At 32.5% G+C, this 24,081-nt stretch overlaps 5 protein-coding genes across 5 annotated transcripts in view; 3 read left to right on the top strand and 2 right to left on the bottom strand.

Annotated features, from left to right (window-relative positions):
• The window catches only part of LOAG_12183 (hypothetical protein), a gene marked incomplete at its 3' end in the record, with an annotated part of 6,890 nt that extends 3,218 nt beyond the window's left edge, over positions 1 to 3,672 (bottom strand). Inside the window, exon 1 of the mRNA XM_020448496.1 lies at positions 3,653 to 3,672. The remainder of the gene's footprint in view (positions 1 to 3,652) is intronic.
• LOAG_04467 (hypothetical protein) lies at positions 652 to 3,479 on the top strand (the record flags this gene model as incomplete). Its single annotated transcript, XM_020446599.1, has 9 exons — positions 652 to 757; positions 953 to 1,097; positions 1,494 to 1,579; positions 1,721 to 1,813; positions 1,899 to 2,033; positions 2,390 to 2,512; positions 2,645 to 2,729; positions 3,040 to 3,149; positions 3,360 to 3,479. The coding sequence occupies exons 1-9, from the start codon at positions 716 to 718 to the stop codon at positions 3,477 to 3,479; spliced, it is 939 nt and encodes a 312-aa protein (XP_020303086.1). The 5' UTR covers positions 652 to 715.
• Positions 3,673 to 4,017: 345 nt separating the features above from the next.
• Positions 4,018 to 7,170, bottom strand: LOAG_04468 (hypothetical protein; the record flags this gene model as incomplete). Its single annotated transcript, XM_003140005.2, has 8 exons — positions 6,985 to 7,170; positions 6,384 to 6,484; positions 5,468 to 5,579; positions 5,242 to 5,339; positions 5,008 to 5,118; positions 4,577 to 4,787; positions 4,224 to 4,368; positions 4,018 to 4,064 (listed from the first exon to the last, which is right to left on the bottom strand). The coding sequence occupies exons 1-8, from the start codon at positions 7,150 to 7,152 to the stop codon at positions 4,018 to 4,020; spliced, it is 993 nt and encodes a 330-aa protein (XP_003140053.1). The 5' UTR covers positions 7,153 to 7,170.
• Positions 7,171 to 8,656: 1,486 nt separating this feature from the next.
• Positions 8,657 to 16,283, top strand: LOAG_04469 (hypothetical protein; the record flags this gene model as incomplete). Its single annotated transcript, XM_020446600.1, has 21 exons — positions 8,657 to 8,732; positions 8,986 to 9,071; positions 9,516 to 9,626; positions 10,114 to 10,239; positions 10,376 to 10,586; positions 10,728 to 10,863; positions 11,089 to 11,308; positions 11,417 to 11,494; positions 11,578 to 11,820; positions 11,971 to 12,069; positions 12,215 to 12,316; positions 12,493 to 12,687; positions 12,821 to 12,973; positions 13,375 to 13,545; positions 13,831 to 13,971; positions 14,405 to 14,631; positions 14,764 to 14,911; positions 15,113 to 15,311; positions 15,426 to 15,586; positions 15,759 to 15,943; positions 16,187 to 16,283. The coding sequence occupies 21 exons, from the start codon at positions 8,657 to 8,659 to the stop codon at positions 16,281 to 16,283; spliced, it is 3,165 nt and encodes a 1,054-aa protein (XP_020303087.1).
• Positions 16,284 to 16,474: 191 nt separating this feature from the next.
• Positions 16,475 to 21,989, top strand: LOAG_04470 (hypothetical protein; the record flags this gene model as incomplete). The annotated part of the gene is made up of 17 exons (XM_020446601.1): positions 16,475 to 16,596; positions 16,869 to 17,151; positions 17,327 to 17,558; positions 17,661 to 17,812; positions 17,926 to 18,099; positions 18,178 to 18,323; positions 18,443 to 18,587; positions 18,707 to 18,906; positions 18,984 to 19,120; positions 19,318 to 19,472; positions 19,585 to 19,698; positions 19,940 to 20,082; positions 20,477 to 20,571; positions 20,718 to 20,867; positions 21,103 to 21,239; positions 21,325 to 21,438; positions 21,634 to 21,989. The coding sequence occupies 17 exons, from the start codon at positions 16,475 to 16,477 to the stop codon at positions 21,727 to 21,729; spliced, it is 2,595 nt and encodes an 864-aa protein (XP_020303088.1). The 3' UTR covers positions 21,730 to 21,989.
• Positions 21,990 to 24,081: the final 2,092 nt, after the last annotated feature.

Here is a 24,081-nt window from a genome sequence, read left to right on the forward strand (position 1 = left end):
TATATATAATATATATATATATATATATATATATATATATATATATATATATATATATATATATATATATATATATATATATATACGTATAATGCACATATCAAGTACATATATTATAATATTCAATATTCTTACAATATTCAATTCCATAAAAGAGATAAGTATCGTTATATTCATTAATTAGCAATGTAATTTTACCTAAAAATAAAGCTTGTCATGCTATTAATTAAAGCAGACAATATATTAAATCTCAATTTTATTTTACTATTTCAATTAATTTCCTCAGTTTTATTAGTTTCACATTTATCGTGAGCAGATTCAAATCCAGAAACAATCCTGCCGATCAATGTCATCTTATTAATATCCTGGATGTTACCATCTATACTTTATCTTTTACTAATCTACTTGTTAAACACAGTATTTTTTTCCCAAATTTACTTGTTGTAAAAATGATTAATCAAATAAATTATTTCGTCTATCCTAATATGGTAAACTTCGATTATCATATACTAGTGATTTCATTCAACATTTTCATTACTCTAATTTTATTCATAAATTAAAAGAAAAAAATTGCAGCTTCAAATAATGGATGAATATGTGCCGAACGAATGCTTCAATGACGAATTTGAGATGAAACTAATAGTGATGATATCATATTTCATCGCTTATCACTAGCCTAATATATATTTCCGCGATTCTTTTGCATGTTATCACAATGGCTGCACCTATACCTTATAGGACTTCTTCAAACAACCTAGTTTGTTAATTCCTTTCATACTTTTTAGTCATTTGAGTGATCTCTCACCTGAATATTAAGTTCTCATTGGTTAGATGCAATTAATTATAATTACTGTTGAGGACCTGCTTCTTACCATTGATAAATAAGTGAAAATACTAATAGTGATAAATAATGAAGTTATAAGTACATAACTGTTGAAATTTTTTGTTCTAGCCAGTAGGATCATTCCCACCCAATGTTTATTATCGTGATACCTATGGACTACAACACTTGATTGATGGTTGTGGACTCCAACGAAATCACGCAGATTCTATCACGACGATGGAATCCGATGATACTGTAACAACGAAATCTACAGGTATATATTGATATTTTGAAATTCTATCAAAGAATATAAATGCGCTAAATTAAGAAGTAAAAGCGGAATTTTCCAAGGAATCAAAAGTTGGAAAGAACAATCGTAAAAATAAGATGCTAGACATAAAAGTATAAATAGTTGTCTTTATTTCAGAAGTTTATTTACAAAAGGAGATGCGGCATAGGAATTATTTAAAAAATATAAGTGATTATAAAATTCAAGAATCCTCATCAAATTTCACAGTAGCATACTTCCCCTTCCAGGCCTCTAAAAATGACCGGGTACAATTCCGGATAATCTCGAAACCGTAAAAATCTACAAAGTTCGATTTATGGAATTCCGCTTTTCCTTAACTCATGATCTCATAACAACCCTTTGTTACACGCTAACTTCCAGTACGTACAACTGCAAATATCCACAATGTAAATCAGATGAACGAAAGTTCGACGTCCAAAGGAACCGTCAATTCGCCGTCATTCCATGTATGCCTACTTCTTCTTTTCCTATTAGCTAATATTGAAAATCTGGAAATCTTGAAAATTTTGAATTTCGATAAAAATTCTGAACGTTAGATTAAGAATGAAAGAGTTATGAAAAATTGATTCCATAAACTTTAAATTTAGATTGATCAAGTGGTTACAAACCAAGTTGTTTTGATGCAAGCGCGAACCTTACTCACTCTAACTTTGGTCGCTTTTGGTGCAGCACTTCAATTGGTAAATGACATTTAATTATTTAGGTTTTAAAACAAATATTTGGTTAAATCCTTTAATTTCTTTATTAATTTGATTATTTTTGCAGATGATATTTGGTATAATATGTGTTTTTTATGATGGCTGCCCATATTACCTGGCTGTTATTGCAAGTATCTTATTTATGCTCAATGCTTCCACTGTATTATGCTTTATAAGGTATAGGCCAACACGAAAATTTCTGGTAAGGGTATTATACGAAACGAAGATTAAATTTGCGAAGATTTCGAAATTTGTAAACTACAGTAGTTAAAGAAGTGAAGTTTTATCCTTTATTGTATATAATTCTTTTACTATAATTTCAATAAAATAAATTCTTAAGTGTGATTCATAGGGAATAAATAAGCACTTAAATTTTTTAAAATATCACCTACTGATTTGATTTTCCTTGCTGATTTAAAAATTGATGAATCCTGATTTTTTTCACAATAGTTTTGATACAAACCAAAAGAAACGGATGGGCATTACAGTCTTTTATAAATGATAAGAATATCAGCGGTATTCTCTATATTTATTTGTTATTATTAATGAATATTTTAGATGCTCTGTATTGCATTTACTATTGTCAGTTTTATTGTTGCTGTGGCAATATTCATTTGGACAGCATACTTAATTTATGGTGAAGACAAACAAATACGAGGTCAAGGATGGTCATTTTATGAGGTCATTGCTTGCTTAATAAATTATATCAACAAACTATTCCCTTGGTCTATATTAAAAAAAACACAAACAAACCGAAAGTTTTTTTTAAAAGCATAAGTGAACTCCTCATTGAAATCCGTGCTCGATTTTCAGGAAAATTTCCTAGAACTTAATCGAATTGTATCCAATACACGAGTAGCTATGTACAGTTTGCACATGGTACTTTCTCCCATACAAGGTAAAACAATTAGCTAAATGTTTCTGAAAAAATTGTCCCTAAATTTTGCTTTTAAAATTCTATGAATAAGAGTTATGCGATAGGTCTATTAACCTAGTATTAATGTTACACAAACCAATAAGGTTGACAAATTCCGGAATTAGCAATAATTTAATAAACATACAGAGAAAATGACTGATAAGAAGTTAGAAAGAAACAAGGAATATAGTAAAATATCAATAAGTTCAATTAAATTTCATGATTCGATCTTTTATCCCAATTTTTCAATTTCGTATAAAAATATTCTTGCAAAAAAAAAAATACTTTTTAGCACTATGTTGTGCTGGGATTTTGAATATACTTTTCAAGAATCTACGACATATTCAAACTGATCGAATAACACGCGGCTACTTTTTCACGCAACCTCTCATCGGACAACAGGTCAGTCGAAGAATTTTTTCAAAAGATCGCAAATGAAATGGTCTCTTTCTTTAAAATCTACCTTTACTGCATATAGAATATGCGCAAATAAGGGGATTTTAAAAATTGCAAAAAAATTTTCGACACTTGAAAAAATTTTGAAATTTTGAAAGATGAAACAAACAAATAGTATAAAAAAATGAAAAAATAAAAGTATAACTAGATTTACAGACAGTGCTCGTTCCAATTGAATTGAAGCAAGTAGAAACATTTGATGAAAGTGAAACCGAAAATGCATCTGTTGGCGTACAAACAAGCGGTGGTAATCAAAGCAACAAAGACAGTTTTTGAAGTTACCAAAATGGATCCTTCAGATATTTTTGCAAATCTTGACATGGAAAAGAACGGGACAAAAATTTAAAAAAAAAAAACATATGAAAAAATAAACAAATGAATATATTTGGCCTAATCATATTCAAAATAAGCAGCTAAAAAGAATAAATAATTCGTAATTATTCACTTACCTCATCTTCGTTAATTATTTTTCTGAACGGAGTACTTCTCGACAGCAATGTTACGCGAATCTTATCCAGTAATGGTCCATTCTGTCGAATCATTAAACGATGCAGTATATGCCGAGAAAATGCATGAATGAGACCACTTTCTTCACAGCCATCAATCGAAAACAATTTTACAAATCTTTAGACTGAAGCTTCATTTTAAAAATTCGAATTTTACTGTCCTGACAAGAACTTTACAGCTGGTAAATTGAGAAATAACCGGCTATGTTAATTATCGATTTGGTGACTATGCACCAACTAATAGTATAATTTATATTACATCTAAGTGCAAATCAAGCAAGAACAGATTTTTCCCTTTCTCTCTCCTATCACTCAGTCCGATTCTTCTCATGGAATTTTGAGCCAAAAAGATACTCTGGAACCAGATCAAGACATTCAATCAGTTTAAATCAAGAACCATCATTTTCATATATTTTGCATTTTTAAATTAACTACTTTTCAGTATTTTTGCTCGCAAACTTTTGCAAAAAAGCCGTGAAAATTGAACTTACTAATGGCATGTTATAATATAGACCGAACCGCTGTCGGGCAAGCATCGAAAACATGGCATTCCGGAAACAGACCATTTTCCCATCTAGATCAATCAATTCATAAGGTGTGTTCACCGTGAAAGCACGCCAAGTAGCTCCAAATGTGAGGTCGACGAAACCGTTAGACCACTAAACGTATAAGAAATATCATAATAAGCCATCATTTTATTAAATTTTCTGAGCTCAAGTTAGATCAGTTACGATTTCAATATGGAATGTTTTGTAGTCGGTTATCAAGTTTCATAGTTCCGTTATTCAAATAAATACAGATAGAGCAACCTTTGATTAATATAGTTGACACAAAGAAGAATAATTGGTAAGATTTGGCAAAACCGACCGTATCCCACCACAGGATATCGATATTCATATCAATCGAACCATTAATATGTTGGCTTGCATACAGATTGAGAAAATCACAAAAATGATGATACATATTTACTGATGCGTCCAATTTGATCAGTACTGTTGGCTTGTCGAAAATTACATCACATCGAAGTTTCGAAATCCGAAAATCAGGATACGACGCAAAATATTCTAATTCATGAGCCCTAGATATGTTTAACATTACTTAGAGTTATATCCAAAACATGGTCAATGTGTTGGAAACACAGGAATTATCTTCTAAAAGGGTTATGTAATTTCATCCCTAAAAATTCAGTAAATGAATAAGTCAAACTGAGAAATATATTAACGAGAAAGTTTAATATTATTAGAAATAAAAATTCCCTGAAAGGTATCATCCACAGTTTATGCAAACAGATTACTTACCAACTTTGCAAATAGCTTTTTTCATCTGCCCTGCTATGTAGCAATTTTTCATTAAATACTGCGTTACAGTTTCCACCAACTTGTCCTTTCTGGATCACATCATTTCGGTATCTTAAATTCAAAGATTTTTATAGCAAAGTGCTGCGAGCGAGTTGCAATTTCAAACTTTAATCGAGGGGAAATCCTAAATTCATTTAAAATGTTGCAAAAACAACCAATTCAAACATCACTCACCTCTTTGAAGTTTTCGAATTCAAATTTTTGAAATCAAAGAAAATATTCCTTGCTCGACAGAATCTCAAATGATTAGAACATTCCAGAAAACTACCTTCCTATAAATAAAGCGACTAAATTCCTTGGAGTCAACGTGGGCAATTCCAGTTTAATGAATGAATTCCAACTGAAAACAACTATAAATTTAGTAAACTAAATGAAAAATATTCGAATAATAATTACGTACAGTATGATTTGAAATGCAGATCGGTTCGATAGTGTTAAATACTTGCGCTAATTTCAGAAAATCACCTTGTTTTTGAAAAATCTCTAGTTGCGATTCGGTACTGCTCCTACTCCTAAAATTTTAGCATAAATGTTTGATTAAACTGATACTTGTTCTTCCTACTGATACTTGGCTTTTCGTTCAGCACTCTAATCAACATTTTGGATACAAAGCTCAGTCTAATGGAAATGCAATCCCTACTTTCTCTTTGGTGACAACTCCGGTAAATATCCTTTTATTCAGACCTACTCAATGGAGAAATAAAAATGAAAAAAACTCCACAGCTTAAATAGCAATTTAAATAACATAATGACAATTTATTGATATTGCTTATTATAAATTTTTTTTGTACACTCTGTATGATTTCTGACAATGCGTACTATTGATCAGTTGTGATCTTGGATTTGGCTAAAAATTTTTTTAATTACAAACAAAATAACTGAAAAAAAATCTATATATCAACAGCAAACTTAAATGACAGAGTGGTAATTTATTGTTGTTTGATTATTATGAATTTTCTTTTTTTCCTTTATGTTACAAATAATTCTCCAAAATGCATACTATCGATCAGTTGTTATCTTAAATTTGCAGAAGAATTTTTATAATGAAATCACACTGAAATGAGAAATATCGACAGCCAAAATAATATCCAAATAGTAGTTAAAATCTTGTCTTCATGGCATTCATTTCAAATTAAGATTGGCAAGAAATATCTTTTTTAAAAAAAGCATATTAGCGTTCGATAATGGAACATTAGAATATAATAAATACAGTAAAATGTAATGGATATAGTCAAAAAAGTAGAAACAGAAAAGAAGTTGACGACTTCCTCGGTAAATATACCTGAAATAATAATTTCATAAAATCTGAAACGAACCAACTGCTTGGCTTTGTGCATTTTGCTTTTCGCACAGAATAACTGTTTTCTGGATCACAATTTGGCTCATAACCCCAACAATGTTTGTTGTTTATCGCAAACTAAAATTGTGTTGACATGTTATACATGTTTTTATGGAAACCATCATTTCAAAAAACAAAAAAGGAATTTGAAGGCAATATAATCTGATGGCTAACAATCTTGATTTCATTGAGGAAACAATGATAACTGGTTAAGTTCTATGTTATGTCATGTCACGAAAATGTCGCATCATATGATATGCAGCAGTAGTAAAATTTGATTGATTTTAAAATCAAATTTAAATTTACGCTAAGATTAAATTGGGACTTTAGGAACATTTATATTAATCCGATTTTCATCCAGTAAATTTCTCGTGTTTTCACCAGTGGAAAATATATCTCGTGCATGCAAGATAAAAAAGTATGAATCATATAGGAATATAATATTACAATTCCAGTATATCAATTTTGTTCAATTCAAAAATCATCGCAGTAAATCGATTTTGTTTAATTCAACAATAACTTTTGTTAGAATGAAAGTATTACGTGATTCATTTGAAAACAACATAAAAAATAGCAACCTTTAAACGGCAACGTTCATTTTTGAAGCACAAATTGCGCACAGTATTATCTCGGTTTACCCAATATTGAATATGCTCTTCTGGTAAATATAAGCTATTGATCAAATTCGATCCTTCTGTTGCTAGTGAAAAAAACAATATCAATACCAAAAATATAACATTATACATTGCATTTTAATTCTGAAAAGGAAAATTTTAAATGGAAAAAATAGATTTATGCTTGATTTTTTTTATCCATCATATGGATGTATACGCAAATCGTTTTTGCTCGTTTTTATAACTTCTGGAAATACAAATTAATCAAATAATATTGATAATAGGACATTTTATTAAAAAAAAAAAGGACAAATTCAAACTGTTATATCAAGTTCCTATATTTAACTTTCAACCAATCCAAGCCTATTGAAATTTTTCATTTAATAGATAAATTAACCCAATGATTATAGATGTTATGAAAAGTTGAAAAAGTAGTTAAAAATTCAATTTTGAATTAATACAAATGAAATTAAACCTTGTTCTGTCATTTATTCGAGAAGTAATAAATTCATAGTTCACCATATGTATCAAATCTATTACTACTTCATTTTAATTAAGTTTACCAATCTTCTATGCTCCTAAATTTTTCAATTCTCTCATTACTCTCTCAGAATTTTTTCAACCCCTCGTTGTATGCTCTATAAAAATCTTAGCAATCTCTCCCGTTTCTTAAATTTCAATGCTATATGACAAGCTTTTTAAACACATCTCATCCATCTCTAATCTCCTGTAATCTCTTAGCATCTTGCACAATCTATTCACCTCTCATTTCCTGTCCCAACAACTATCCGAAAAATGAAAGCATTAGCACACTTCTTCGAGATGTTAAATAAACCTCCGTAATGGCCGGCACCATGTTTTACCGTGGATGCGGGATTTCAATATTTCCGGATTCCGATGTTTCGATTTCTATTCTTTTCTGTGGACATAGAAATTGGAGTAGATATGGGTTAAATTATGGGAAAGCGGTAAATGAAATCCAGAAAACTGGAATATAGAATATCCAAGAGAACTGGAATAGATTACGAGCTGCTTAAATAGTAGATAAAGTAGAGAAACTAAAAAATAATCGAATAAGTTCAAAAGTATTTAAACTCGGAAATACAAAATTGTACAACAAACAATGAACGCCATTGATCATTATGCTCATTGTGTTTTTAACTTCTATTTAACCATTTCTCAAACCCAACTTTTTCCTAGCTAGTTGTTGAATTGGAATTTTATGATATCATTCAGCAAATCACGAACTTTGAGTTAAAATGCCAGAACTTTTTGATTCGAAGTGCATTTACGTTTCTTCCAATTACTGCTGGAATTATTGTTTTCAGTTTTGTAATTCCGAGTGAATTTCGTTTTTTTCCCCCAGGATTTTAATTTTATGTCCCAAATCTTAATGCTTGACGCTTCCTTCCGCAGGAAATTTTCTCCTAGAACCCTTATATCGCATGAATTTTTCTCCTAGAATTCTCAAATGTTGTAAATCACAAAGATATTTACTGTGCAAACTGAAGTTTTAAACTTAAAAAAAATTCCAACTGATTATTACTTCGCTCGGAATATCCAGTAACCTAACTTACTTTTGTGGAAACACCCAATAACTTAACCCAGAATCAATGAGCTTTCTGGATTTACTGTAATGTCGGAATGTGAAGGAACAAGTACCCGTCTGGTAGATTACGTTGTCATCATCGAGTTCGACGAAACTCAAATACGTTAGTTTCGTTATTAAATGTAGTATATCATATAATTGATTCTATTCTTCCATGATTAAAGATCAAATCTAAGTTGAAGTGTTAGTTTAAAACTCCAGAAACTGTTCAATTTTTTTCTCCCTTCTCTTCTATTGTAACTGTTTAAATCCGGTCATGGTGATCTATCCTGAAAAACATTGTGTTTCCTTTTTCTCTTTTTTTTTTTTGGATTTTGAAGAGGAAATTCCAGATTGCTGAAAACAACTATTTTTAGGACATGGGAGCAGTGTTGGGAATATTGTACAGCGCTTCCCAAAATATGATTGGTCAGATATATCACTATCACCAAGCCTTGAAGTGGTATGTTACACGTTTTTTTCGACAAATCGGTTCATTCTAGAATTTTTTTTATTGGTGCGGTGGTCAAGATATCCTAGAATCTTAATGAACTGGATATACTTCTCGTCCCTACCAGTCATTAAAAAAGAAAGTTATCCTTAATGATAGTACAGGCATGATTTGCTAATATTAAATTAAAACTTGATGCACCTGATTCTTTCGTCCTGTCGTATCTTTGATCCTTTTATTTGTCTGTACTTAACGGGACATCCTTTCAGAACTATTCAATAATAGAATATCAGATTTAATTTGTCTTTGCTTATGAGAAGTGAAGGAAGAAATGGAAGAAAAGAAGAGGATTTTTTCTTAATCCGTTATTTTAGGAGGATTTTATTCACAAGTATTTTAGATCTGTCTAAATTGGTTTAATTAGAGATTGAGGTCCGAAATAATGTCGAATTTCAGTTTTCTCAACCACAAGGTTGGGCGCTTTCGGCGGAAATGCGTCCTGTTTGCTTCTTCGCGAATACACTGACGGATATTATGGGTGCTAGGCAATATGCTTGCTGTTTGCAGGTGTATTTTCATTCTTTATGTTTTCATTTCCTTCATTTTTATCTTAATTCTTCGATTCAACAATTTCATTATTTCTGTATCCGGAATAACTAACCTTCATGTGCTTGCGTCATATCTTTGAATGGTTGTAGATTGAATGTAGGTGTTATTAAGGAATTGCAGTTTAAATAAAGGCGAAACAGTTAGGAAATGCTATTGAGTGCCATTGTAACGTATCTAGTATGATTGTCTAGTCCAAGATAATCATTTTTCGCTAACATGCTGTTTTATCCGCGCGATAGGTTAAGCTGTTGGTTGTTCGAAATATCCTATTCACCTAGTTAACATCATAAATTAAATGCTAAGTTTGTTTGGAGTTCGTGTAACAAATGCCTCTCAATGTTTGGATACTATCCGGTTGAACTATTGTTACTTTTTAGCACGGGTCAGTAACTAGATCAAGCTTTCTGGGAAATAGTTTTGATCTAAACATGGAAAGATGATTTAGGTTTACGAGCCATGTGGAGATGATATCGAAGAGGTGGATGATACGAGATCTGACGAAGGACCAAGTCTATTCAAGCCGAAAGTTATAGTGATATTATCGCGTTTCCCTTTTTTCGATTTATTCAGAGTAATACGTTGTTTTTATTTTTTTCTCAATTAAAAAAGTTGAATTTATATATTTTTGGAATCTTTTAAAAATCTAATTGGACAAGTTGTTATAAGCAGTTCCCGAAATTTTTGGATCAGTTAACAGTACATTTTAGAACTGCTTAAATCAGATACTCTTGGCTTTATTGGAAGCAGAAGATAAAGCCGAATTGATGATTTCAACGCTGCTCTCTCAGGTTTATCTGACACCGGGTATGCCTGCGGTATCATTTTGTTTAGGGAGTGATCGACTTTCTGTACGGGCTCCCAAATCGCCAACTATACCTGTCACATCTGATAAAGTGACATTATTTCTTCAGCAGTTAGGTCTGTTTTAATTTGGAAAAGTAGCAAAAAGTTTAGTATGCAAATTTTTAATTTATTTTAGAAAGAATTATGGGGAAAAAAGATATTTATTTATATGTATCGCTTTATAATTTTAAATAGAAATAGTAATTCCCAATTTAGGAACAATCCATAATATTTTAACGTTGCTTTGTGCTGTTATGACTGATTACAAGATATTATTTCGATCCAGTTCACTTTCTTTGCTTGCTGATAGCTGCTACGCTCTGCGTTCGCTTCTATATCCTTTTGATTACCCGTAAGTTAATTCTATAAATATCTTTTAATCCGGTAAAATCAGTTCCTTCCATTCTTTTTAATTTTTGACTTCTGTAATAGTTTAATTATTAAAGTATAAGTACAATATCTCTATTATTCAAACAAATTCTTTGGAAGACGGTTGTTAAGTTTGTGGATAAGAATCTTTCAGCTTAACCAATACCAGTAATTTCACACCATTTCCTACATTTATTTCACTTTTCAGGCATACTTATGTTCCTGTACTGCCTGAATTACTCATTGAGTACCTAGAAAGCCCAACTCCATACATAATGGGTGTGTTAAACACCGTCCGTATACGGTGTACTGATTTAGATGCAGTTGTAGTGGATCTAGATGTTGGTGCTGTTTACGTGCCACCTTCGATTACAATACCTGTAATTCCTCAACCGTTCCATCAGCAGCTCACTTCTTCATTGCAAATGGTTCGTATGTTTTTTAAAAATTAATATGAAATTTAAGAAGAAAAAAGGAAACTAAGATGATTTTTATGAACAATTTATATAGATGCTAATGATTCACTGTCGTTATAGGTACTATATCCCGGTTTGGCTACCGCGGATTTTGCGTGGAAAGTTGGGCAGCCGCCATTTCCTGCTTGTGAAGTACAGGTTAGTTAATTTTTTCCGCTTTTTTTGCTCATCTTAATATGTACAGTTTTTCCTGTTCACCTGGATTGATTGGGATTTTTTAGGACAAAAGAATTCGAGCATGTTTCCTTCGTTTCTTTGCGGATTTGTTAGTGGGTTATCGGTGTTGCTTGGAAGTTATTCGTGTTTATACGCCACCATTAATCGTCTTTCACAAATCTGCATTTCTGGGTTTACGGCAGTTTTCTTCGTGTCCACTTATTCGTGCTTTTCTTGATAGCTTGCTTTTCCAGTCTTTCATATCCGAACGCGGGTTACCGTTCCGGATTTGCGACTTATTCGATGAAGTGAGTGGTTTTGTAATATGTAAAAGAAGAGAGTTTTAAATTGTCATGAATGGTGTATGACAAAGAAATTGGATTTGAAATCAAACGAATTGTTCTGGAGCAAATGTGGAATTTTTACGGCATCATGTAATGTAAATTATTGATTTTTAGCTTGTTGCTCAGATTAGCGAACAGTCAAATGGTCAGTCAACTTTACGAACAACCAGTATAGAAAATATCATTGAGATTGCTGAAAAATTACTTGAGAATGTATTTATTTTTTTCTTCATTTTCTTAGCCCATTTACTATGTTTCTTAAAATTCATGGCTTTCGATGCATTATTTATATGCTTGCGTTTACTTGCGCTAACATGTTTTGTGCATACATTAACATTTTTATTTTTATTTTTTTCAGGAAAGACAAGAAACTCCGTTTTCAATCACTCCATTTGTAACTCGACAGCGATTTACCATTTCATTTTCATCTACAAAATTACGTCTTCTTAATAATGATTTGGTTAATGTTATTCAAGTGTTTTCCTGCGATTAAAATCGTTTGTTTACCAGGGTTTCATTTTGGATTATGATCCATAATGATCAAATCTTTAATCGTTTAGTTTGACTTCATTAAATCTTGGCATTTTTGGGGGTCTCGTACCTTTTTCGCACATATTATTTAATATTTTCTTCAAGGTGTCACAGTCAATCAAGCATAAGTTAAAAACAACCCCAAATAGTGTAGCACCCGTATTATGTCCACGTCGTGTCCAAGCTACGCCCTGGATTACTGCTAAGGAAGAACGTATGGGAGCAGTTTCCAGACGTTTACAAGTTCTTAGCAGCTGTTTGCATCATATATTTGATTTCAAATTATCGGATGCCAGAAAGGTAACAATTTGGTTCTATCTCCGGGAATTCTGATTACTTTCTAAAGAATTCAGTATTTTGAAGGTAGCTAGCGAGAAAGGTACTTGAGAAAGATGCTTTATATTCTCATTAAATGACATATACCTGATTGCAGATAATGTGTGCAGTAGAGTTATCAATGCGAAGCGTTAATGCTCGCGTAGCATTTTGTCAATTGCTGTGGAAAAATCTTGTCCCAATCAACCGTGCAACGTTATTCCCACAGCAGTTTGAATTAATTGTGCGATTAATGAACTGCGCTCTCAATGTACGTATTTTTCTAAAAAAAAAAAACTCCATGTAGAATGAACTACGATTTCGATTAGGCGTTCGTGAAGAGCTGTGGGCTATGTTTTTGCATATAGGAATTGGGAAATGGTTTAAACTTAATGAATTATTTATTAAATGCTTTGACTGAATAAATCACTTCAGCTAAATAAACTTCCAATGTATAGATCAGCCAAATTATGCATCGAAATTTTTAGCAAGAATCCAAAGAGGATGAACACGGAATTGCCTATGCCATGCTATACCTCTCCAACATTTATTGCAGGGTAAACTATTGTTTCAAATTAACAAATTTGATTTTTTGGATTTCTCTTTACTCCTCTGTTTGGTGTCAAATCTCTTTTTCTTTGTTGTAGACATAATGAAAGTATTTTATTATAGCGCTTGACAGCCGGTGTACATCAGTTTGCATACACTTGCATTCAAGAACATGCAGTATGGGATAATCAGCAGTTTTGGGAGGCAGCATTCTTTCATGACGTCCATCGACAAATCAGGCGGCTTTATTTACCGGCAAGGGAAGAGTCAGATTGCCCATTTCCACTGAAAGAAGTATGTATTAAGCCGGATACAATACTTCCTGAACTTGATTACTTTAATTCAGCTTAATTATCTTTCACTTTTCTATTCGAAACTAAAAAATTGACCGTTAAAAATATATATTTGCTAGCGAAAAAAGGGAAAAACCTTTGATTGTGACCAGAAATCTGATCTTTTAACAGATGAAACAAGGAAAAAATAGGGACAAGGAGAAAATCTTAAGTTCTAATTTAGTATGTGAAGAAAGAAAAGGTATAAGAACGGAGCAAAAGCCTGAAGTTTAAGCATAAATTGTAGAATGTGACGGACACATGGAATTTGATGGAAAAACCTTCGGGAATGGATTTGGTCAGTGATCAGCTAGCAAGTATGTCAAATGTTAGGGATGATGAAATCGAGAAGCGTGCAGCAGAAGAAAACTCCATTGTTTATGGACAGGTATATAGATTTCTTCTTGAGATTTAATGAATTAAATATTGTAGAATGAATTCAATGAGTTCATTTCATCATTTTCTTCAATTTTTTCTTTTGATTGTTTCAAAAGAAGTGTCTGATTTGACTAAATTATGGCAGAAAATTGGTATTTCATACACTTATGCTCACCACCAATTGCTTTTTTTCGTTCTGTCGGTGCAGGTAGCAACATACCTTTTTTCGATATCTTTTTTCAATCTCACTTTTGGTTCAGCAACAAATATGGAAAAACATGAAATAAAAAGCCAATAGATGACCAAATAACTTCATTCAACATGTCTTCAGTTATTTAAGTCTTCAGATTTTTTGTTTGGTCTTTACGTTACCTGTTTGGTACAGCGAAATTTTATGTTTCCCCTCGATTGAAATTCTTTCCTTTACGTAATTTATGTTATAGGCTAAACATTACATCAATCTGATGGTATACATGCGAGTACCACTCGATCTCTCAAAACTACGTCGCGTTAATGTTCGTGAGCTGGAAAAGCGAAGCGATCGAAATGGTAGAAAACGCGATTTTGATGAAGAAACCGAATTGTCGATGAGTGAAAGTGAAGTGGAAAGTGGTTTTGTTGAAGCGGATTCAACAGATTTAGGGAACTCTACTGTCCGATGGATTAGCAGGTTAATTCTCTCTCTCTCTCTCTCTTTAATATTAAAATAGTCGTTATTGTGAAGATTTTCCGGACGGTTTGAAAAGTAAACCTTAATTTGCTTTATTAAATCGTTTTTAGTCAATTGTTTTGCGTTTCACAGACTCATCGATCGTATTTGCTCATCAGCTGGTTTGGAACAACCGCAGATTGAAAGCCTTTGTGGAGAAATACCGGGCTTCGTTGCATTGCACATCGATAATCTGGAACAAGTTTATACTGAAAGTAAACGTCTTTCGCCTTTGCATAAGGTTAAAGTTTTAGTTTCCTTGAAATATTTTTTCAACAATTAGCGTGAACTTAACCAGGAAGCAACATAATTAAATGGCATGGCTTGATATCATGAAGCTTTCAGAAGATCTACAGGCTATGTGGGATATACTTTCAATCTACCGCAGAGAAAAGATGCATTGAAGGTTTAATTTATATCCATCTATCAAATTGATTTACAGCCAAAATTATTACAACCAGCACTTTTACTACCATCTGAACGTATTGTTGCTGGAGGATTGCGAGTATTTTTATTAGCCGATGGACGTGTAACGAGCACAACGTGCGGTGAAACACCACAAAGTCTTCTTCCAGCTGAAGGAGCTATTTTCCTTACCAATTATCGGGTTGTATTCAAAGGGCAGCCTTGCGACTTATTCCGTATGTTTATGAATTGTTTCACTTTCTTTCATATAAATTACATTGAATTTTTTGTTTAAAATGTTTTTGCTATTCTCTACAAGAATAAAATTTGAAAGTAGTGGTAAATTGCAGTATGTGAGCAGGTAGTTGTGCGTTCAATGACAGTTATGTCAATAACGAAGGAGAAACCGATCGGTGATGCTTCATCTCAAAGTTCTCAGCTTGAGGGTATTCCCGTACGTGTGGCACATCAGTTACATGATGCCTTCCAGATACGAAGTTCGGGTTTTCAAGTAAATTATTAATTATTGAAGCTATTTTGTGATATCATTGTCTTATTCTGCATGTTGTTTATTGTTTGTTTATTTGTATCTCTTATTGTTTGCTCCTCTTTGTGCTCCATTATACTTTTCATTATTAAAACTTACTAACTTCGCATTCATACGCCTTGTTGACTATTTATAGCTCATGAAATTCGCGTTTGATGAGGAAGTACCGAATGAGAAAGCAGAGGAATTCATGGAAACTTTGAGTAGTTTACGATGGGCATCTGTTTTACCGCATACGTTGTTCGCTTATTCAGCTGCTTCATCAATACTTTCATCAACGTTGGGTAGTATCACATCGAAACATAAGTATGGGACGATGAAGTAAAACATTTCACTGTATTTTTATTTAATTTGAATATGCTTGATTACAACACATTGATCCCAGAATCTTACTTTTAATCCGTAAATTTCTGTGTTTACTCACGTCTGCTGTTGTAATTCCAATCCTATTTCTGATGATTTAATTGAATAATAAAGGTTATGCTTTTATTATTTTATCTAAATTTTTCTTCTTTTCATCTACTTTGGGTAGCACAGCAAATTTTACTCTCCATACAATTACAGAGAATTAAAGAAAGCGTTAATGCGAAATCCATTGAAAGAAAGAAAACGATTTCGAGCGCCACCTAAAGCATTACCACCAATTCCAAAAAAATGGTGAAACGACCACACTAAATGTCTTATCACCCGGTGCATCACCTCGTTCGTCGAAAAATGATTATTTGGACCTCTCTGGTAAGTTTGGTTTATGGAGATTTCTCTGTTTTTTCGAACTTTGGTTTAAGATTTAAATTTACTTTGAGGTTTTTTTTTTTAAACATTTCTATTCATTTCGAATAATGGTTAGGAGAGATGATAGATACAACAACAAGTGGGTTGCATCGTCATTATTTGGTCGATTACGATCGATTGGGCTTGAATCATGGCTCCTTTCGATTAACGAATGCAAATCGTCGTTATGAGCTGACAAAAAGGTTTTACAACTTTTCCTGATTATGTGAACGTTCGGGCAGTCAGAATGTCTTATGGGACGTAAGATGATCATGCGTCAGGCGTATTGATGTATCCGGAAATAAGTTCATGATGCTGTTGTAAAACATCTAACTTGCGTGCATGAAACGTTCAAGAGTAAATAATGGTTAGAATACAAAATCCAGAAGGACTCTTCCAGATTTTCTTTTCAGTAATCATTCCCAGATCTATTAATAATTCCTAAAAGCAGTATTTCCTGTTCTTCTACTTTCAGTTATCCGAATATTGTAGTCGTACCTGCAAATACACCTGATGATAATTTTACGAAAATCGGGAAAGGATTCCGACATGGTCGTTTTCCAGTAATTACATGGAAAAGTGACAATGGTGCGTTACTTGTACGTGGTGCAGGCTTTACTGCACAAACAGTGGTCAGTCGGTTAAAGAAACAAGCAAATTTTCTCGGCAGTAGTGATAACCAAAATATGGGTTATAGCGGTTCTTACATGTCCCTTAATTCACGTGATGTAGCTCTTCCAAACAGCGTTGAATTACAGGTACGTTGACGGATTACTTTTTTATCGGTAAAGATTCAATTATTTAAAAATTTCTCTTCCTGAGATAGTCAATTTTAGAAATGCCATTAGCTCATTATAATTTTAAAAGACAAGTTCAACTGTACTTTACTTCTAACTTCAACTATACTTTATTTCTACCAAGTTAATCTGTTAGGAAAGGTACGTTTCTATGTTTGCTGCACTTTCACCGAGGATGACAAGTGGAGATGGTCATTCGTTGATGTCTGAATCAGTGGAATCATTGTTGTCACTATATTCGATGATTACGGCTGATGGTTTGTCACTAAATTCTGGTACGCCTGATTTATATCGTAAATCACAAACAGACATTGCTCGACACGCAGCAAATTTCGTCCGTAATAGTGGAGGAAGATCTGGAATAAAATGTGAGATTTATTTTTACAGTTATCTTTGTTTTTCTTCGGACAAAATTTGCTTCCCTTCGTAAATCTATTCTTGTAGGTCGCATAATTTAACAGGAATTTCAGCCACAAATGGTGATCGGTTTGTTGGTTATGTGGACTACGGTAGCAATGTCCAGCCACGAAATGCAAATTTGGGACGAGGACAGGCAGTGAAACCGTTGATCAGTCTCACAAGGAAGGCATTATATGTTTTAGGCGATAGAAGCCAAGCTAAGGTTGCTATCTGTATATTTTCAACTAGAATTGAAGTTTATTCAAGTATTGATTAGGATTGACTTCTATTCATCTTAAAATTAAATTCTGTGGTACGTATTTGACCGACTTTCAGATGCTAAAGTTGGACAAAAGATGTGAATTCATCCCTGTAAATTATCCATCTGCGCATAATGTGAAGATAGCCTTCAAAAAATTTTTGCGTGCAGTATGCCCAAGCTGGCCGTTACATGACGATCCATCTCTTACATTCTTGAAACAAGTCGACGATTCTTTGTGGCTACATATGGTACGCAAAGCATCTTAAGATTAAAAAATTGCAAGTCAGAAATTCATAGCTGTTTGATACTTTTCATAACAATTTCAGGTATCTTCGTTGTTGCATTTAGCTTGTGCAATAGTGGATCTTATTGATGTACAACTTTCAACTGTAGTTATATGTATCGAAGACGGATGGGATGCTACTTGTCAACTTACAGCACTTTCAGAGCTTCTTCTTGATCCTTACTACAGGTATGCATTAGCTATTTACATGGATCTCTTTTTTACGGTGAGATTTCTTAAATTTCAATCTTGTTTCTAATTTGTTTCTAATTTGAAAGCAACAAATAAATAGTAAAAAAGTACTGTAGGACATTTGGAGGATTTCGAGTTCTGGTGGAAAAAGAATGGCTTGCATTTGGACATCGTTTCTCTCATCGTCACAATCATTCAGCTGCATCGCAGAGCAGTGGCATTGCACCAATGTTTTTATTATTCTTAGATGCTGTACATCAGGTATGCCATTGTACTAATAATAGTTTTGCTAAGTCCAAAGGACATACACTGTTATTATGAAAACAATTGATATTGACACAAAATGAAAATATTCAGCAAAACAAAAATGCAGTTTTTAGACATGGGAACAGTATCCATCAGCATTCGAATTCAATGATTTTTACCTTCGTTTTCTTGCTTATCATTCTACTTCTGCCTGTTTTCGTACATTTTTGCATGATTCGGAAGCAGAACGAATCAAGTTTGATTCACTCACCTTATCAGCAGGAGAACCGCGCAATGCATCACTGTGGACATACATTGATGAAAAACGTCTTGGGTAAGTATGCTTTAAATAATTCAGGCATAGTGCTAACTACAAATGTGGTTCCTGCTATTTTCCGGATACGGTTTCAGATCATCTCTTTTCGATAATTTTATGTATATTGCTGAAATGCACACTGTTTTACGACCACAGTCTAGTGTAGCCAGCATAACATTGTGGCCTTTTTATTGCGAAGACCACTTGGCGCATGGATCTCCTTACGATATCGGTAAATTCACAATTATTTCGTAATTTTCTGATTTTCTGTATGAGTATTTTCGAGATCAAGGTTTTAAAAATTCTTTACTCCTAGTTAATGTTGGCTATTCGGATTTCCTCAACCGCTTCAAGTGTTCATTTTTGCATTTTTGCAAGCTAAAATGTTCATTTTTGGAAAAGAAAAAGAAGGAACAATTATTCTTGCAGAAATAGCTGAGATGGAGCAGCAGCAACGTGAGGATGAGCATCAGGAATCGTTGGTTGATGTTGGGACTTCGGTTTCCATGCCAAGAAGATTATTGGATGCAAACTACCGTTGTACACATTTTCTTCTTCTCGATTCATTTTCGTCTTTAGTTGAGGTATGGTTGAAAATTTCATTATATTGGATTGTCAACAACGAAAAATACTTGAACGATTAGAATATATTTCCAGGATAATAAAAAGATAAGAAATCATTGACATTTTTTGCAGAGATTTACTCGATTACGTCCACTTCTCACTAGTGAAGATGATAAAACCGTTGATTCATGGCATGGATTGATTGCAGCAGCGAATGATCGTGCAACACAAATTTCACACTTTCAGGTTGATTTTTCTAAGCAGTAGACTGTGATCAAATTGGTAATATGCTTCCCTTCATCCACTTACCTTTCTTTTTTTTGTAATCATGTATTATGAAGCGTAGTCAGCACTGTCTAGTGAAGAAAGAATTTGAGGGAATTTTGACTTGGAGCTATAATTTGTGCAAGTTTTTTCCTACTGTTTGCTTCGCTGATTTGGGAAACATGGTAGATTCCATTTTGGCTTACCTTAACGAGTGTTGTAGAATGATGAAGATGCAAATGCTGTAAGTATTTGGCATCGTTATGTGCAAAGAGCTGTTCAAAAGAAGGAAACTGTTAAGCTTTTGCTTCATGGTATATCTCGACAGCAAAGCTCATCACGGTTAAGGGATAGTACAGCAAGCACGTAAGTTATTGCTAATTTTCTTTTGCTCATTTTTTTATCAGAAAGTAGCAGTGAGCAGATATTACTAATTTTGATTGCTATAGGTAGTAGAGAACAATATGTTATTAATTCTCGTTAGTATTCAAAAATTTCCATTGCAGTATTCAAAAATCTGTTGTTATACATAAAAAAGAAAAGAAAAATATTATTGTATTTTGAATGAAGTAATGAAGTGCTTTGAATCATGCGCAACGATACTAATGAAATCTGAGACGAATTATAGCTTCAACTAGATTGTTCCTCAAAATATGATTTAAATATTTGCTGATATGTAGTAATTACGGGAGTTTTTTTTCGAGATAATTAAATTCATCATCTTAAACATTGATTTAAAATGGCACAAGAAAATTTCCAGAAATTCGGGTCATCATTTCATTACACAGCAGGTCACTCCTGGAGATGCATGTGCAGTATGCCATCAGAATGTCCCAGGTGTTGTAGTACGTACAGGTTCGATTTTGTACTTTTCCCTTTGCATTTTTCCTATCAGCTATAGTGGTCGTTTGTCCACTGAAAACTTGTAACGCTTAAAGTCTAACATTCTTTGCAAAATTGTAAAAAATTTACAGGAAAAAAAAACTGTTTCTTTTTTTCAGTTCATCGATGTCTGGGATGCGGTATGGTTTGTCATGAAAAATGTTCTGTTCTAGTATCTTCTACTTGTCCAAATATGGAGGAAAAGCGATTAGTGGTAGCGGCGAAATGTGATCTCCCATCAGTGTCAAAACGATCTGCAACTTATACAGGTGGATTTTTCTGTTAACATTATCCAGATTTAATCCATGGTATACTTTTTTGCAGTAATCATACTTGCCTCCATAAAATGCATTCGATTAGTTGATTTATTGCTGTGATGAAAGGTAAGCTAATTTCAGTATTCTTTCAAGAAATGATTCTATAAGAATTGATATCGGGTGTGAACAAAACGTACTGCAACATATTTTTTTACTCTTTAGATAACTTTAAAAGTTTCAATTGCAGCGGATACAAAAACGCTAACTTTGAGTGCACGTTATCCTCATGCAGGTGCCACGTATAGCGGATTTTTAATGAAGAAAGGTGCCAAGTTCAAAATGTGGAAACCTCGTTGGTTCGTTCTAGACTCAAATAGACATCAGGTATTATCTTTTTGAGTCTATAGATTTTTTAACTTCTTTAGCTGTTTACTTGAATTTTTTTCCTATTCATTATGTAAGTTTTCAGTTGAGGTATTATGAGAATGAAACGGACATAAACTGTCGCGGTGTCATTGATTTGGCAGACGTCAAATCTGTCGAAATAGCAATTAGTCATGCTTTAAGGAAGCCGCTTCTAGAGGTATGGATCTTGAATTTATTCATAAATGATTTCATTGGATTCCTGAAAATTTTGGAATTCCAGTTCGGCTTGTAATCTCTAATAAGTTAATTTTAGCAATTAACTGTCTTCAATTCCAACAATGTTTTGTAACAGTCTAAAGAGCCTTTCTACTAATGCTTTATTTGCAGTTCGTAAAACTTCTGTATTATTCAGGTGCGTACCTCTAGACGTGCATATTCACTACTTGCTGATACGAAAGTTGACGCCGATTTATGGTTAGAAAAGATTTTGGCCGCTTTGCACGATTAACGATGTCTAGTTGGGTACGTTTGATTATATGTTTGAGTTGTTCAATTTGTATCATATCTAGTCCATTATTATTAAATGAACAGAATGCTTTGCCCATTACTGTCAGTTCATTCATTGTAGCATGTCTAATACAGGTAATACAATGTCATGCTAAACAGATTGTGGACAAGAGGTTGATGTAAGTTGTAAAACTGTTTCTTTTAATACTTTGCACCAATTAATTTTGTTGTGTCAGTGTTACTGCTCTCTTTCAACTTCCGGCGTATATGTTTCAAAACTGAATTTTAAAGTATATTAATTAAATATCTGTTCTTTACCTGTAAACAATATGTCGTGTGCCATTTTTTTTTCTTTTAGAAAGTTTTAAATTGTTTTTTAGGTTAAGAAATTTACAAAGAAAACATTGGTAAGATATGCTTATTGTTATTAGTTATTGATATGGAAAGTTACTGATAGAAAAAGTTATTGGTATGAAAGCACCTCTTTTTCAATACTTGTTCAAAGTTCTTTTTTCCAGTTAGGCAATCCAAAGCTTGTAACATTGTCTGTATGTTGTTGTCCATTATTTCTGTTTTTTTCTGCTTTTTTTCCAGGTTATTTGACTTTTTTTTTGTTTTTGAACTTAGATCGTTGCTTCAAGAAGTTTTAGAGTTAGAAAGCGATGATTTTTTTCCTCCTAGTTGTAAATGGTTTGGTGATCAAGAATTGTGTTCTATAAGTAGAAGATGCTATCCTGATCGAATAAGAAGTAGTCAAATGTGAAATAATGTGATACGAATGATTATGCCACTAATCAGTTAGCGGATAATGTTCGTAATATGAAGAATACTTTTGTGGTTAAACATGAAAGAGTTTAATAGTGATTCAGTAAGAATGTATAGTTCAAGATTTTCTCCCTTTCTTTTTTTTTTTTGAACCGCATTTACTGTGAATTCTCAGTTTTGCTAGATCTTTTAAGAACGAATTGTATTATATTAAAGTTCAATATTTCGGTTTTAGATGTTTTTATGCATTTATTAGTTTTTCATATGTATTAATAACAGTTGATTTCTGTTCCATGCATTCACTGCAATAAATGTGAGCCTTGAAAAAACCAGAAAATGCAGTCCTGGAAGTCTGGTGAGGAGTTGCGCTGTTTTGCTGTCGTTTTTATCCATTTCGATCCAATACTTGATGTTTTTATATATGTAACAAACTTGTCAAAATTTTCGTTACATAGTTTTGCCGCGATTTCAGATGGAACTGGAAAAACTAAATGAGATTTCTAATGACGGAAGAGAATTCCACGAATGGTAAATTGTGTTAAATAATTAATTTGCTCGTTATTAAATGATTTTTGAAATGATGAAAAAGTGCAGCTTAAAAGACAATTCAATGAGCATGGAAGCGATTTTTCTCCATTGCAAGATTAATGCCTATATTGATGAGTGCTATTAATGAATAGTTGGATAGCTCACTAAAGCTATCCAAACTTTACTATTATCATAAGAAAAAAGAAAAAGAAGGAAAGAGTAATGTATAATGAATTGGTACTAATAACAGAATAATACTATATTGAAATAACGAGTAATATAAGACAAATAATATAAACGAGTAATATAATTGCAATATATACATTTCAAATAGAAATATGATAATTTCTAATACAACCGCATGGTTATATTTGAGATCAGAAAGGAAGCGCTCATATTTATCGGAAAGATACACGAATCGTTTAAAAAAAATCATTTCTAAACATCATTTTTTTATATCAAATATTTACAAATTGATTTTTGTTGACGAATACTTCTGTAATACTCATTAACCATTTATTAATAAATTAATAACTAATATGAATGGAAGAAAAAAAAGAGGATTATTGAGAATTAACAAAAAAAAAAAAGACTGTTTTAATACTAATCAACTGTGTAAGGAATTCATGTTTCGAGCCTATGGATGAGTACTTTCATCATCCTTAAGTGAAAATCATTTTACTCAATTTATGGACATGTAGTTTTATCACACTTAAATAAAAGTTTACTCAAAAAGTAATAATATTACAAGATATTGATGCTTAGAATGATTATTACAAATGAAATTAGAGAAATGGTTGATATGATGATAATGATATGATAAAGTTGGATAAATGTATTGGCTATATATGAATGAAAGGAAATGTTAAATTTCATCAATAAGTACGAAATATTTGTTGCAATTTTTCATTTATAGCAGAATTAGCTATGAATAAACATCTCTGATTGAAATTAAATTAAGGAAGTAATTTTTAAGAAGTAAAAAAAAAAAGGAAAAATATTATCTTTTGTAATTTAACGTTTCAAAATAGTCATTTTGTTGTAAATTATACCCTTTTAC

This window comes from Loa loa, assembly GCF_000183805.2.
Source record: "Loa loa unplaced genomic scaffold supercont3.518, whole genome shotgun sequence".
Taxonomy (NCBI): domain Eukaryota; kingdom Metazoa; phylum Nematoda; class Chromadorea; order Rhabditida; family Onchocercidae; genus Loa; species Loa loa.